Raw genomic sequence first — 14,175 nt, 5'->3', positions numbered from 1 at the left:
TATGCAGCCAAATTATCTCTTTACAGCATCTAGTAGCTCTGCACTTAAAACAGCCAACCATGCTGCTGAAGTTGTCAATGCTGCAAAATAAGTATAGTTTATCCAACAAGACATGATCATATATATTGACTATACATAGTACTGCTTACTGTCAAAATCTCCCACTTCACCTAGATACATGAAATTCATTAAACCATGCTTCTACATGCAATTTTAGAAGTGTTTCCTTGATATTGTTATGATTGTAACTTGAATTGAGGTATAATTCCAGATAGGAATCTCAAGCATGGCAATTCAATACAATACCATTCTAGGATTAATGATGCAATGATGTTCTTTTTGCATATGTATTAACCTGAACACCAGTTTTTCCTCTGCACTTTAGGGCTTATGTATTGCATATTGCATATTTGCTTTTGCCCCCCTATTTTTAAGCTTTTGCATAAAGGAACTGTACATTTTTGCAAAAGATGAGTACTTAATGAAAAAAAAAAAACAAAACACCAAAATACTTTCTTTGGCTTTAACTTGCCATGAACTTTGATGTTTTGAAGCAACTGACCCAGTCTTTACAGAGGGATGTTCTAAAGCAAACATGAACCAGTGTCAGGAATGCCTTTTTAGCTAAAGCTGAACTGCAGTGTGAAGCTGGAGCTAATAATAATGGCATTCCTTTTCCAGCACATTGCCTAACAGGAAATAATTCTTCATTTTTCTGAGAGAGTATTATGAGAGAGCAGAAAGGTCTTGGGAGATATCTTGGGACTTTTGCTGCTTTGTGATATCAGAGATTGGATTTAAGAGCAATCTTTTATAATTATTTGAGCTTTTGCAGTTAGATGTTTTAGAGATCTTTGAAGCTTGGGAGTGCAGTTCAAATGTTAACCATTACATGTAGGCAGATAAATGGAGAAGTAAACAAAGAGGTCCAGCAGGATGAAAAAGAGGTTGACCAAATGTATTATAGAGATAAAATACTGAATACCAAGAAATGTCTGAAACCTCATCACACAGTAAACTGCAGCAGTTGCTCTGACATAACAAATGCCTCTAGGAACAATTTTATATTGTGATTCTACCCTAAAAATTGTTCACATGCATTTTTTTTAAGCCCAGAAGGTGAATACAAGAAAAACAGAACATTGTTTCTGAATTACTCTAGGAGCTGTGTTTTTATCAATTTTAGACTCGTTGGCCTTGCCTGAATGTGAACTTCTTCTTTATTCTCCTTTGAGGCTTCAGCCACAAACTTTTTTTCCACTTCAAATTTAGGGGAAACTCCATTCAGGCACGGTGGTAATAGAGGTGCTAATGGAGGAGCAGAATTTGGTTTCCAGAATGTTTTGTATAGATAAAGATTCCATGAATTACAAAAACCAAAATTGAATTACAATATTAAAAAAGGTATCCCAGTTTAAATTTTTTGGTCTCTTTTCAGAATGAGACTGTTTAAAAATAGCAGTAAATTTTGCATCAGTTTTGATTCTTCCTGTTAATGGGCCCTGTATGCTAAAAAATGTTTTGCTAGTACCTGCCCTGACAGCACAGCTGCTTCCTGCTGTAGTGGTTACTGGGGATGGTGATCAAGCAAAGCCTTGGTGTGCGTGCTTGGTTTTAAGCTGTATAAATTCTCACTGTTCTGTGCCCGAGTGCATGTGCTGGCACAGAGACACTCACTGTGGTTACTTGCACATTTTCAGGTCGGAGAGGACTCCCGTCATTCAGGACCCCCAGTTTTGCCAAGACCATCCAGCACATTTAACACAGTCAGCAGAGCTCAGTACCAGGATGTGGTTCCAGTGGGTATGTCAGCATCCAGCCTCTGCTTGGAGTTCTCCATCCCTGAGGGGTCATGGTGCTGTGCACTGCTGGGGTTTCCATTTGCTTGGGATGGGTAGAAGGTGCCATTTGTTCTGTCCATCAGCATTTCCCCACTGTTCAGTTGGAAACTTCAGAGCTGGAAGTGTGCAGAACCAAATAACTGATTTGTTTTAGCTCCCTAGCTCACATACTCTGTGTGCTCACTGGATGAACTGCAGCCAGAGAGTCCGATTGGGTCCTAGTTGTGCTCCATATATTCCCAGTGATTTAAAACTTTTTTCTTTTTTCACAACTTCTGAGCATCCATTTTGGCAGAATTACAGAAAGTGTTAATCAGCTTGGAATTAGTCATTAGCTTAACTTCTGTTCTCAGTTACATACACACAGAGTTACTGACTTCTGTGCCACCACATACAGAATGTAGCTTATTAAACCTAACAGCTGTCATATTGTGCTAAATCAAGATAAATTAATCTGATTAACTATAACTGGCTCTTTGTACTGTGGCATGTTTACTTGAAAACCTCTGTCCATTTAAATCCTCCCCCTTGCCATGGACATGGTGTGCATGCTTTGCAAGCTCAGCCATTAATGAGGATTTGATACGGGTGTTTCCAATGGCTGCTTAATGTTTGAGAATACATTTCAGTGCAGTGAAAACCAAGGTCCCTGCAACTTTATTCTAACAATGAATATTCTGGTTTGACCTTAGCTAAGAGTGTGAGTGCTAAAATATAATAGAAGTTGCTAACAGAATTATAGCTGTTAGCAGTGTAAAGGATATTTCACAATGAGATTTGGTTCATAATCAAGAAGTGTGTTCCTTACAAGACAATGCAATTGGTAGCCTTACATACAAAAGCATTTACCCAATACTTCTAAACTTAGAATTGTGAAGATGAAGTATGTCATTATTGTTGAAGGCTCAGAAGGAATGGCATCCTTTGTTTTGGGATCACCTTGTTTCAGCATGATATTTTTGTTAATGTTTTCAGCTTACAATGACAAGATAGTTGCATTTTTGCGGCAGCCCAATATCTTTGAAATTCTACAAGAGCGTCAGCCAGATCTTACCAGGAATCATTCACTCAGGTAAGAAAATTAGTGTAGTTTGCTACTCCCATTTCAGTAAAAAAATGCTAATTACAATTAGCTACTTTCATTAATTAGCAGTGGAACATAACAGATTGTAGACTTCTGGTGCATTCAAATATATTCATAAAGCTGTGGGAAATAGTTGTTTACTGTATTTCTGTGTAACAGCCTGTAATGAGGTTGAGGAGAAGAGAGGTAATGTTTTATTATCAAATAAAAGTACCTACAAGAAAATGTTTGGAACAACTGGCATAAGAGATTTTCTGATGTCTTCCTAATGGGCCAAGACAGCTGGATGGCACAGCAAATGTGCCCATTCATTTGGGTATGTGTACAGCTGGGAGTATGAGGCAGAATGGCATTTGGGGTTGTCCTTATCTTCACAAAGCACATTTTCAGAAAGGCTGTCCTGACCTCATGACGTCAGGTGGTAATCTTACATCAGTCAGAATTTTCGATGTCTCTCCAGAATGTACAAAATAGGGCAGCTACAGATTTTTGCACAGTGCAACAAGATCTGAGGAAGGATGGTTTTTGTTGTGTGGTTGTTATACCTCCCTCACATGTTTAGACTTGGAAATGGAAACACTGGCAGCTTGGATAGCAGCAGTGACCAGAACTGAAATGGATGTATCTATTCTTCCTTGAACACTAAATTTAAAAAATGCTGGTTTGATTGTTGGCAGTCTCTCCTGTGCAGTGCTGTGTTCCAGAGGCCTACCCACACTAGCTGGCATGGCAGCCAGCACTGGTACTCTTTTTTTTTCCTGTTCTGTGTTGCTTATTGAGCCCTTTTCCTCTGTGTCCTGCAAGATCGCAAAATTCAACAAAGTGCCCTGTTTTGCAGTTTCCCCGTGTGTAGAATAACAATTCTTGTCAGGTGACTTCTGTGTTAAAGATGTGGTTTACCTTCTGAAGAAACCCTGCCTGCCAAACCTGAAACAACATACTAGCAGAATACAAGTTCTCTGGAAAATACAGCAGAAATCTACAGTTCTCAGCATGTCAAAACAGTTGTGCCCATGTCACTATAGGCAAGTTTGTCCCACCAGGCTTGGTTTGAAATCTGCTGAGAAGTAGTGTACAAACAATTTCTGGTTGCCTTTAATTTTATTGCTTCATACTCTTTTTCCCAGGGTGCTTGATTTCCTTTAGTCTGATAACAATCAGTGTGTTTTCTTCATATGTGTTGTGGGGTTTTTAACAAATTAGAGTTCAAATTGTTCACAAAGCTTGTTGGTATTCCCCGATTCTGCTTCTAGTAGAACCTTGCTTCGTGTTTACAGATTCATAATTTCCCACAAACTGACTTTCTCAAGAAAAGATGGGTTTCAGAACAAAAATGGAAGATCAGAGGATAAAAGATACTGTTTTCTGCACCTCCTAGTTTCCTTGAAATTATATGTTCTTCGGTACATTTTCTTTGGAAGGAGACTGGAGATATATATGCTTTAACTGACTTGCTTCAGCAGAATGATTGGAGATTTTAATAAATATGCTTTTATTTTACATTAAATGAGACTGGTCAGAAAAACTGAATGATTCCATTCTAATTTTAGTATTTGAAGTTAGTAATTTGATTAAGGTAAATCATCTTCCATTATACCTCTCCTATATCCTTCTAAAACTGATGCTTCAGTAACATTTTCACTTTTATAAAGATCCCAGTTTTATTTTGCCTGGATAGTCTTTTAAGATCCTGATCTGACAAATTGTTGGAATCCATGTCTGTGAGACTAAGCAACTCATTGCTGTAACACTTGATAAATTACAATCTGAAATCCTTCAGTTTGAATTCTTTGTATAATATTATTTTGTATAGTGATTAGTACAACTGCCAGTAATCTCTTCCTCTGAGACCTTGGTGCAGTTAAAGTGGAATGATAATGATACTATTATTATTAATATTATTGTATTACATAGGTGAGGAGGAAAATCAGTATTTGGCCAGTGGAAGAGAACAAAGATAATTTGAAAAGATCTCTGACATTTTCTGTCTAAAATATTTTCTCATTCCCTTAAAGAAAGAAGAGATAAGAAGTTGAGAGTCTATTAAAATATAAAATGAAATTATACTACATGTAGAAAATGGCTGTTCAGAAGTTTCATGGTGGAGTGAAAACATTATACTTATCATATCTTTATTAGGCACATTGCCAAGATTAAATTTTCTTCCAAGCCACTGCAGGTAAAACTGAGAGGCTGCTAAATAATGTAAAAGGCTTCAGGCAAAGGCACATGTTATACATTAAATAGAATTTATATCTTAAACGAAGGTAAAAGACATATACTATATAATTAAAACATATCACTGAAATAAAAACTCTCCCTGGTAACCCCAGAAAGTCATGGATTGCATTCATTTGGAAGGCTGCATATATTAGTTAACCCAGAAAATGTCCTTCTGGTTTCTGGTGTTGCTGCCCACTGAATGCTAACGTATGTTTTGTAATCCACCATTTGTTTCCTCCAGCCTTGCCATTTGGGCACTGATGTAAAGTGGTCTAACCCTAACCCTGCCAAGAGCATGAGCACTGAAGACATCAGGGCAATGGGAGCATCCTTCCTTAGAACAAATTAGGCTTTTTGGTTGTAATATTTTACTGCTTACACAGACTTGGTGTGGCAGGGAAAAAAGTAGGGAAAAGCATAACCCAGAGGTTTCTGATACACTCTGTACTTTTTCTTGTTGCTGTTCTACACGTTGATGCCTTCTTTGCAAAAGGTATTTTGAAAGCCTTTTTTTGCTTATGCAGGGAGAAGATCCAGTTCATCCGGACAGAGGGAACACCTGGGCTGGTGCGTTTATCCAGTGATGCAGACCTTGTCATGTTACTCAGGTAGGCACTGCTGCTGCCCATGCAGCATGTGTGCAACATGCTGTGGCAATTGCTGAGGAGCTTTCAGGGAGCAGTGTGTGCTGATGGTGTCACCCATCATTTCCCCTTCACTCCCTGGACTTGCAGCTGGGAGTGCTACAGCTCAAGGCCCAGGTTTTATTTTCATCATGTTCAATTCTGGATGGTAACTGAAGGTTGCACTTTTCATAGGATGATGGAATAGGAAAGGCAAATGCAAGAGCACTGTGCTTGTGATTTATATGGGTTTGCCTAGGCCACCTCTAATTGTCCTGTTGCATCCAGCCCTGATGCTTAAAAAGGTGATACTGCTCAGATCTTTATTCAACAATGTGCCTTGTGCTACTTTTAGAATGCATCTGTTTGGTTCTGTGCTTTGGGAAGAGCCTGTTTGTAAAGGCACATAATTGAGAGGTTTTTTAATGACTTAATGTCTCACTTGCCTCTTCACTGTGCTGTCAAGCATTGTCCCCTTTACTAAAGTCAGTAGGGAATGGGAAGCTGATTCTTTACTAGTTTTCACTTAAGCTATTAACTCCAATAATAGCTTGGAGTTAATCAGGCAGATTTTTTGCTAAAATTAAACCCTTTTATCATGATGCTGTGCTCTCATCCACTGTAAAAATGCATCAAGAAATTCATGTGTACCTTTAAAATTGAATCTAGTGAAATAGAATTGACATTAGTGGTTGTATTTTGAGGCCAGGTTGCATAATGATAGTCCTTTCTGGTCCGTAAACCTCCAAGTTATTACAGCTATTTAAAAAAATCTCATTTTAAGTCTATGTTTGGGCATTTTTGAAAAATAAATATTGTTTCTTAAAAAGCTTTAAAGATTTTTATGTGTAATTTGGAGGAAAACATCACATGGCCAGGACTGCAAAAAGAACTGTCAAAAAGGACCTGTTAAAAAAAAATCATGTAAAAAAGAGTCTAGATATTTGTTTGGTGAACAGACTTAGTAAGAAACATCTTTTATTTGAATTGGGTAGTATAAGATTGGCTTGCAGTTCTTTCCGTAGCTCAATTTTGAAAACAATTTTTACATATTGCAGCAGTTTATTTGTGTCATGTTTCACATTCAAAATACCTTTTGATACCAGATCCATTCTGATATTGGATATTCTGTCCCTTTTTTGATTTACTTGAATCAAATTTGGGAAAAGACTGAAATTTTAATGTGTACCTGCATACATAGACACACACACAGAGATGCAGTGATTAGGCTGCAAAATGTTTGGGTTTTTTCACCTAAAAAGTTGTGTATCCATAATAATGAAGCATGAAGTAACTCAGCTGGAACAGGTTAGATGTGATACTTGGTTCAGCAGGGGTGTTATTAAACAAAATGTTATGCTAACAAGCTTACCAGTCAATACACTTAACAAGTTTAGATGTGATTCTTACTCCTGGAAGCTTAGAATGTTTCTGAATAATGTTATTGAGCCCTTTGTAATGAGAACATGGGAAAAAAAAAAAAAAAAGAAAAAAAAAGAGGGAGGCCCATGAATTTTCAAGGGTGATTAACTATATTTTAACCTCGAGGACAAATACCCAAATAGCAGTTACTGCCTTCCAGTATTTTCGAAATCTGCTTGAGGAAATGGCAATAAAATATTTTGTAGCACTCTTAAGTGTGCACAGTGGAAATAGGTAAATGACTACCAAAGAAAGCAGGCTAATAACTAGAGATTTATCCCTGGAAATTGAAACCTGCCATTTATTCAAATAAAAGTATTCTTTCTTCTTTGCTCCTTTTTGCCAGCTTGTTTGAGGAGGAGATAATGTCATATGTGCCGCCACATGCCTTACTTCATCCAAGTTATTGCCAGTCCCCGCGAGGCTCGCCCGTGTCTTCGCCTCAGAACTCTCCAGGTGAGTTGGTCAGGCCAAGCTTCTGCAGGGGCTCGATGAAACCACTTCTCATCCTTGATAAGGCAAAGGTCTAGAACTATTTTTGAGCAAACCAACAAGTACAATTGCATTTGACTATCAGACCTTTGCCTTGGGCTCACAAGATGCTTTGCTGGGTGTATTACAACTTCAGGGGCTGTGATTTTGTTCTGACTTGTAAAAAAACATTCAGACTTGTTTCTCACTGATGTGAAACAACTAAGTGACTGCTCATGCCAGCATCCTGATGCCTGGAGAATTAAAAGCATGGATCTAATAACTGTACATTAAAATGGCAATGTCGTGGGGCTCTGGGGCAATGAGCTTGTTACACTTTAACATGAGTTCAAAACATAGCATATTGCAGCTGTCTGGATATTCATTTCAGAATGGAATGAAACTGATATTTCAGATCCTAACTAAGTTGCAGATCAGAACTAAATTATTGCAAGTATGACAAATTCCATTTGAAGGCCATGTTGATAGATGTTGCTGTGCTTAGTTTCCTCAAGATAATAGATAAATCGGGAGTGGCTTAAGGGGATTTCTACAAATTTGATAACAAAAGTATAGAGAGATAGAGAACATTTAGGGTGCAAGCAACTCTAGGTACTTCCATACAATAAGAAGATTTTATCAGAAAAAGAACTGTGATTTTCATGGGCATTTCCCATTCCACAATAATAAAAAGCTTTGCCTTTTCATGGAACAAGATTAAATGCATTCATAAACATGTGGTAGCTTTTCCTGCTGTTGGACAAAGGAGCTCTGTAAGATCTCTCTGAAGAAACTATCTGAAGACTTTAATGATCATATGGCATTCTGGGAAGCAGTGAAATACAATATTCACATTTATTAATACTTTCAGTATGTATATGGTTTAGATATAACTGATTACCTTTATCAAAAAGAAGGGAATGATGAAATCTGCATGTATGCATCTTACTTCCAACTGCAAACCTGGCAGTCTGTTATAAATACAACTAGTTTTAGCTTCCAGAGTTAAGATTCCTTAATCACTGGTACATGCACCAAAGCATGCTGGGGATGGCTTCATTCCAACAAAGTCATTTCAAAATTCAGTTTTAGAACATGTGATATTCTCATTTAGTCACAGTAGCAGCAGATAGTAGAGAATGAACAGTGATGGTTTTAGTCTCATTCTCCCTAAAATTGTAATCTCTCTTCTGGCTCATAGAAAAATATAGAGAGACCATTGAATCTCCCTGTCAGTCTGCAAGCATGCATGTTTGTGTTGGTGTACAAATGACTTTTTTGATGAGAAATTGTAAATAGCCCATGTTTCTATGGAGGCTCTGTGTTTTCTCCTCAGCTAAGCTGGCTGTGCTGCACTGCACGAGGTGGGGTTTTAAGGATCCATTGTTCAGATCAGCCACAATCCCTTGTACTTTCTCTTTTGGGAAAGATGAATAGTCATGAAGCTACTCTTTATATCTGCTTCAGAATATAACCTCTTTGAAAATCAAGTATGATTATCACATCACTGGTGGTTTTTAGCTCTTCCATTAACATCTTTTGTTCCCAAGGCGGAAGTAATCACTATAATTGCCCAGGAATTTCTTGGCACATGCATCTGATTTGCAGTGAGGACTTGTCATGTGCTGACAGAATATTATGATGCTGATTTCTGAACCATGAAGTAATGTGTTATCAGATTCATGTTTTGTGGTACCCTTCAAAAAAAAAATCCAGCTTCCTTCAGGGGTTAACATTAAAGTATATTTTTGTTGCCTTTTTCTGGTGACTGCATTTTTCTACATACTTTGACCCAAACCAAAACAAACAAGAGAGAGAAAAGGCCGATAGTTAACAGGCTGTTTACAGTTTCTGTAAGTTTTCAGGAGATTTCAGCCGAGTGTATGTTTAGAAGCTCTCGGTGCTCTCAGTAGAAGGGGAAAACCACTATGGGTGAATCAATGACCATGATCTATTTGTCCAGAGGGGTCCTTCATGTTCCTTATGGAGCCCTGCAGATTCCATGATATTTACTATTCCTCCCACATTTCACTTCAAGCCTGGAACAAATGCCAAGTGTCTTTCTGGTCAGACAGGTCTTTTAAAGACCTGTTAAATGCTATTTAGTGTTGTTGGTGAGCTCACTGCTGTGCCTCTGATCTCTGCAGATATAGATGCTGCAGCTCCTTCCAGCCCCACTTCCGCAGGATGCTCTGTCGCCTATTCTGCAGACCCATGGGCTTTTGTGGCTGCTCTCCTTCCCCTGTGTTCTGCCCACAGGCTGAGCGGATGCACCTCCTCTCTTTTATTACCTGAAACCTCACGTTTCCATGCCTTCCCCCACAGTAACAATCAATGTTTCTGTGATGCCTTAGTTTCATGCCAGGAGCCAGAAGTGAACTTGCATGAGGAACTGAGTTAAAAGACAGAACACTGCATAACAGTGCTGCTAAACTGTTTGTGCTTTCAGTGCATTAGAGGTGACCACTAGTTCCAGAGAATTAGTTGGCAACTTACGTGTACTTCAGGGCATGAGAAATTTTACACACATCCTCTGAATTTTTTGTGTGGGATATCTACACAGTCACACAGGGAAGGAGTTGAACTGCCTCCTTGGCACCCTGCCTCACAGTCAAATCGGTGGAAATAATTTATCCTGGGAGGCAGTGGAAGTCCTACTGGTAGCCATTTTCAGAATAGATCAGACTGAACACCTAATTTGTATATACTGGACTTGTACATGCAGTTGTAAGGTATGCCTTTTTTTTTTTTTTTTTTTTGGTGTACAGATCTCATCACTCCTTGCTTCTAAGAAATTGACCCTCAAAAACATTTTTTCAAAATTAAATTCACTTACATGACCGCCATGTATGTTTTTGCAGCCACAGATTAGAAGTTCCACAAACTTAAATTTGGTAGTCTTTTTATTCTTCCTATGTTTTTCTTCCTTGTTACTTCCCCAGGGAAAGAATTCTACTAAGGAATTTCCAAATGTTTTCCTTCCTCTTGGTGTAGTCAGCAGGGGCAATGCAGAGTCCAGTCTGTTTATGCTTCATTTCTGAGTTGTTATTTTCCTGATAATATTAAAACCAGAATAGAACATTTATCGTATGAACTTTTATAAAGGTTAGACATAAAGTGTACTTGAAAAACAAAAAGTCTTTCTGGTTGTTTGTGCTGTTTTTTTAATCCATCTTTCGCATTGACCTAGATTTGCTCTTTTAAGATTTACTTTTGAAAGATGATACTATTGGAAGTGAGCAACCAAAAAGTCTTGGATGCAGAGCAGATTTGAATATATGCAGCTTTTACTCTTTATAAAGGTGACTAAACCAAAGACATGCCATGCATAGCTTTTGCTGTTCAGGAGGCTTTCCAGTAGCAGATGGGACATCCATCAGTTCACCACAGCTCATTCTTTGCTCCTTGCTCCCTGCAGGTACTCAGCGTGCCAATGCCCGAGCTCCAGCTCCCTACAAAAGAGATTTTGAAGCCAAGCTGAGGAATTTCTACAGGAAGTTGGAGACTAAAGGATATGGACAAGGCCCAGGGAAATTGAAGTACGTTGAAACAACTCATGAAACTGGATTTCTTTTCAGGCAGCTTGCCTTGCCTCGTGCCTCCTTCTCCCCATTAGAAGGAATGCAGATGTTATGGTTACCCAGGCATTTCTGGGAATGTAAAACCTGTGATAAAAGACAGTGCCAGCATGTGATTCATAGCAGAGGATACAGCAAGTTCTGAGCACCTCTGCGCTTCCTCCAACTATGTTTTTGTACAGACAGTATTACCAATGTGGTGCCAAAAAGAGCTTTGGGAAGAGGCCTGCAGAACAGGAGGCACCTGAATTCTTCCATTATAGCAAGTGCTATGATATAGACAGATGTATTTTCTTGTATCTTTTTCACTAAAAAAAATTAGATCGGCCTATCTTTTGTACATTGTTGCCTGCCCTGATACCACAGTTCTCTTTAGCAAAGAGGATTCATACATTAAATCTTACTAAATTCTAAGAATTGCCTTAAAAAACTACTAATATTTTTATTTTAGCACCACTATATTTAGCACAGAATGCTAGAGTGCTTAGAGTGAGGTCTTTCCTCCTTCATTTATTTGCTAATCATGTGATTACATGGTGTTATATATAAGGATTGTCCTCACAAGATACTTTGAAAATTTTGTAAATTACCAAGTCTTGTGCCAGTTATCAAACTCATAGCCATGAGGCACTAGAACATGATTTAATCATTTCCTCTGTTATAAAAAGGGGGTTTTCTATTCGGTTTTGGTTATGGGTTTTTTTTTAAATTTCCTTCAGCCAGTCACTTCTCTTATTTTGCAGAAATCTGTGCAAAGCTCAGACTTCATTCCTGTGAGCTCGTTGCAAGTTTTGCAAAACTGAAATGGGATTAAAATGGTATTGTTTAGACAAGTCTTAAGACGCAAAGGTTGAGCAGTGTCTACCTAGAATATAATGAAATCATAAACAGTTAAAGCCTTATCTATGCAAGCTTTGTCCCGAATGCTTAGGCAAATAACTGGTGGGGAGCATTCACTCCCTGTAATATCTGTTCCATTTCTTAAACCCTTTTTTCCCTGTCCTTTCTTCCCTGATCTATTTACAATCACACTGTAGATTTTTAAGCTGTACTTTGACGTGTGAATGGAAGTTTTCTCTGGGTTGCTTTCCCAGGCAACAGAGCTGACCTGTTCAAAGCAAGGCCCAACACAGCTCCACTGCTGCCCAGGTACCTGCTCAGTTCCTGGGCTCTCCCCTTGCGTGTCCTGGGCAGGATGGGTCAGTGCAGTCACTGAGCTCTGCAGGGCCTCTGCAGGAGGCTGGGCTGGGTTCAGCTGCTGTCTCAGGCACACACAGGAGGCAGTATTTGAATATAAAGCAACCGAAGTTTCAGGAAACTAAACACGTTTTTTTGGAAAAGGACGGAATGTTTAAGTAAGGAGGATTCTTTCACCTCTTATTTTAGATCTTTATGACACTTCCTCATTTTCACAATTTTTCTTTCAGAAGGTACATTGTGTTTTCACGTGGGATGTTTCAGTGGGGTTTTGTACAAATAATTGCCATTCCTTCTAGTCTTTTAGTACCATCACACACTCAAAGATAATGTAGGGATGTGTGTTTCTGGGTTTACCATACTGTGATTTTCCATGGTTTTCTCTTTTTCTGTGTTAAGTGATTGATTTTTATGGACAAGATTACATTCCTGCTCACAGTAAAACTCACTTAGGGGCCCAGCTTTACAAAAGGATTTCAGACTTAATGAAAATGCCAGCTTCAGGACTTTTCTCCTTAAGACTTTAATTTAAGGAAGAACTAAGTAGACAAAACAAAACTACTCTTTTCTGTACAAGGGACATTTTATTGAAACCTAAGGGAGAGCGTGGGAGGAGATAGACTAACAGGAGCTTCCTGATCTGGATAAAATTATCCAGCAGAAACAGGTATTTCTGAAATCACCCTGTTACTATCTTGCGGTGTAAATAGATGTTTCCAAATGTGGTTCATGTTCACAAATTGCTGTAATTATTCAAAATAATTTTGCCATTCAGGTTAATCATCAGGAGAGATCACTTGCTAGAAGATGCCTTTAACCAGATCATGGGCTACTCAAGAAAAGACCTGCAGAGAAATAAACTCTATGTTACGTTCGTTGGGGAAGAAGGGTGAGTAGAACAAGGAAGTATTTGTGGTCTGAGAACTCAGTGACTTGCAGCTCCTTTCTCACCAAACTTGTTGCACTTGAGTGAAAAGAGGAAATGTCACATATATGAGCCTAAAACACACAGCTGTTCAAGTTGGCTTCTTAAGCATTTTGCAATGTAACATATCCTGCCTTTGCAGAAGTAATGTGAATGCTTATGTGAATTTTCCCAATAGCTGGTGTGTGTTTCAGAATGCTGCTGAGAAAGCAAATTAAAAATCAGACAACTTTCTTGTGTTATTCATATTTCTTCTCTCTCAGTGCTGTTGTGTTTCCAGGGCTTACCAAAAGACAGCTGCCATTTGTTGGAGAGAGTGCTTTCAGAGTAGGCTATGGGCTCAATCCTTAGTTTAGTCCCTGTCTGAGGCACTGGGAGCGGAAAGCCCTCAGTGCTACAGGAGGTGCCCACTGCCTCTCCAGGCCAGAGCCCACATCATAAATAAAAGCAACTGGGCTGTTGCCATTTGTTAAAAAACCCCAAATATTCCCCACTCTTCAAAGTCACATTCAGAGAATGCTCAGTCTGTGTCTAATGAAAGTCTAAGGTGTTACAGGTTGTGAGATGCGCTTTGCAAAACAAGATGTGGTTAGATTTCCTTTGCAAGTGAAACTGAAACAATGTACTGTTTGCTGCTTTTGTCTCATAATTTGTGCCCCTTTTGGCAGATCTTAAAGCCCCCTTGTCTGTTGCTGAAATGGTTCATGAATGTTTGTAAATACATTCAAACTTTTATTCCATGCTATTCAGAAAACTGCAGCACAGCTCTTGGAATGCTGCAGTGTGTGCTATTGCCGTGCAATGTGTCAGT

At 38.7% G+C, this 14,175-nt stretch overlaps 1 protein-coding gene across 3 annotated transcripts in view; it reads left to right on the top strand.

Moving 5' to 3' along the window:
• The window catches only part of HECW2 (HECT, C2 and WW domain containing E3 ubiquitin protein ligase 2), a gene marked incomplete at its 5' end in the record, with an annotated part of 104,491 nt that overhangs the window by 66,178 nt on the left and 24,138 nt on the right, over positions 1-14,175 (top strand). For all 3 annotated transcript variants that reach the window (XM_083864782.1, XM_083864783.1, XM_083864784.1), the window contains 6 exons: positions 1,701-1,803; positions 2,817-2,913; positions 5,673-5,756; positions 7,540-7,649; positions 11,083-11,203; positions 13,215-13,328. In XM_083864782.1, coding sequence (XP_083720908.1) covers positions 1,701-1,803; positions 2,817-2,913; positions 5,673-5,756; positions 7,540-7,649; positions 11,083-11,203; positions 13,215-13,328 — 629 coding nt within the window. The remainder of the gene's footprint in view (positions 1-1,700; positions 1,804-2,816; positions 2,914-5,672; positions 5,757-7,539; positions 7,650-11,082; positions 11,204-13,214; positions 13,329-14,175) is intronic.

This window comes from Zosterops lateralis (assembly GCF_965231275.1).
Source record: "Zosterops lateralis genome assembly, chromosome: 7".
NCBI lineage: Eukaryota > Metazoa > Chordata > Aves > Passeriformes > Zosteropidae > Zosterops > Zosterops lateralis.
This window is presented reverse-complemented; position numbering and strand designations above follow the sequence as displayed.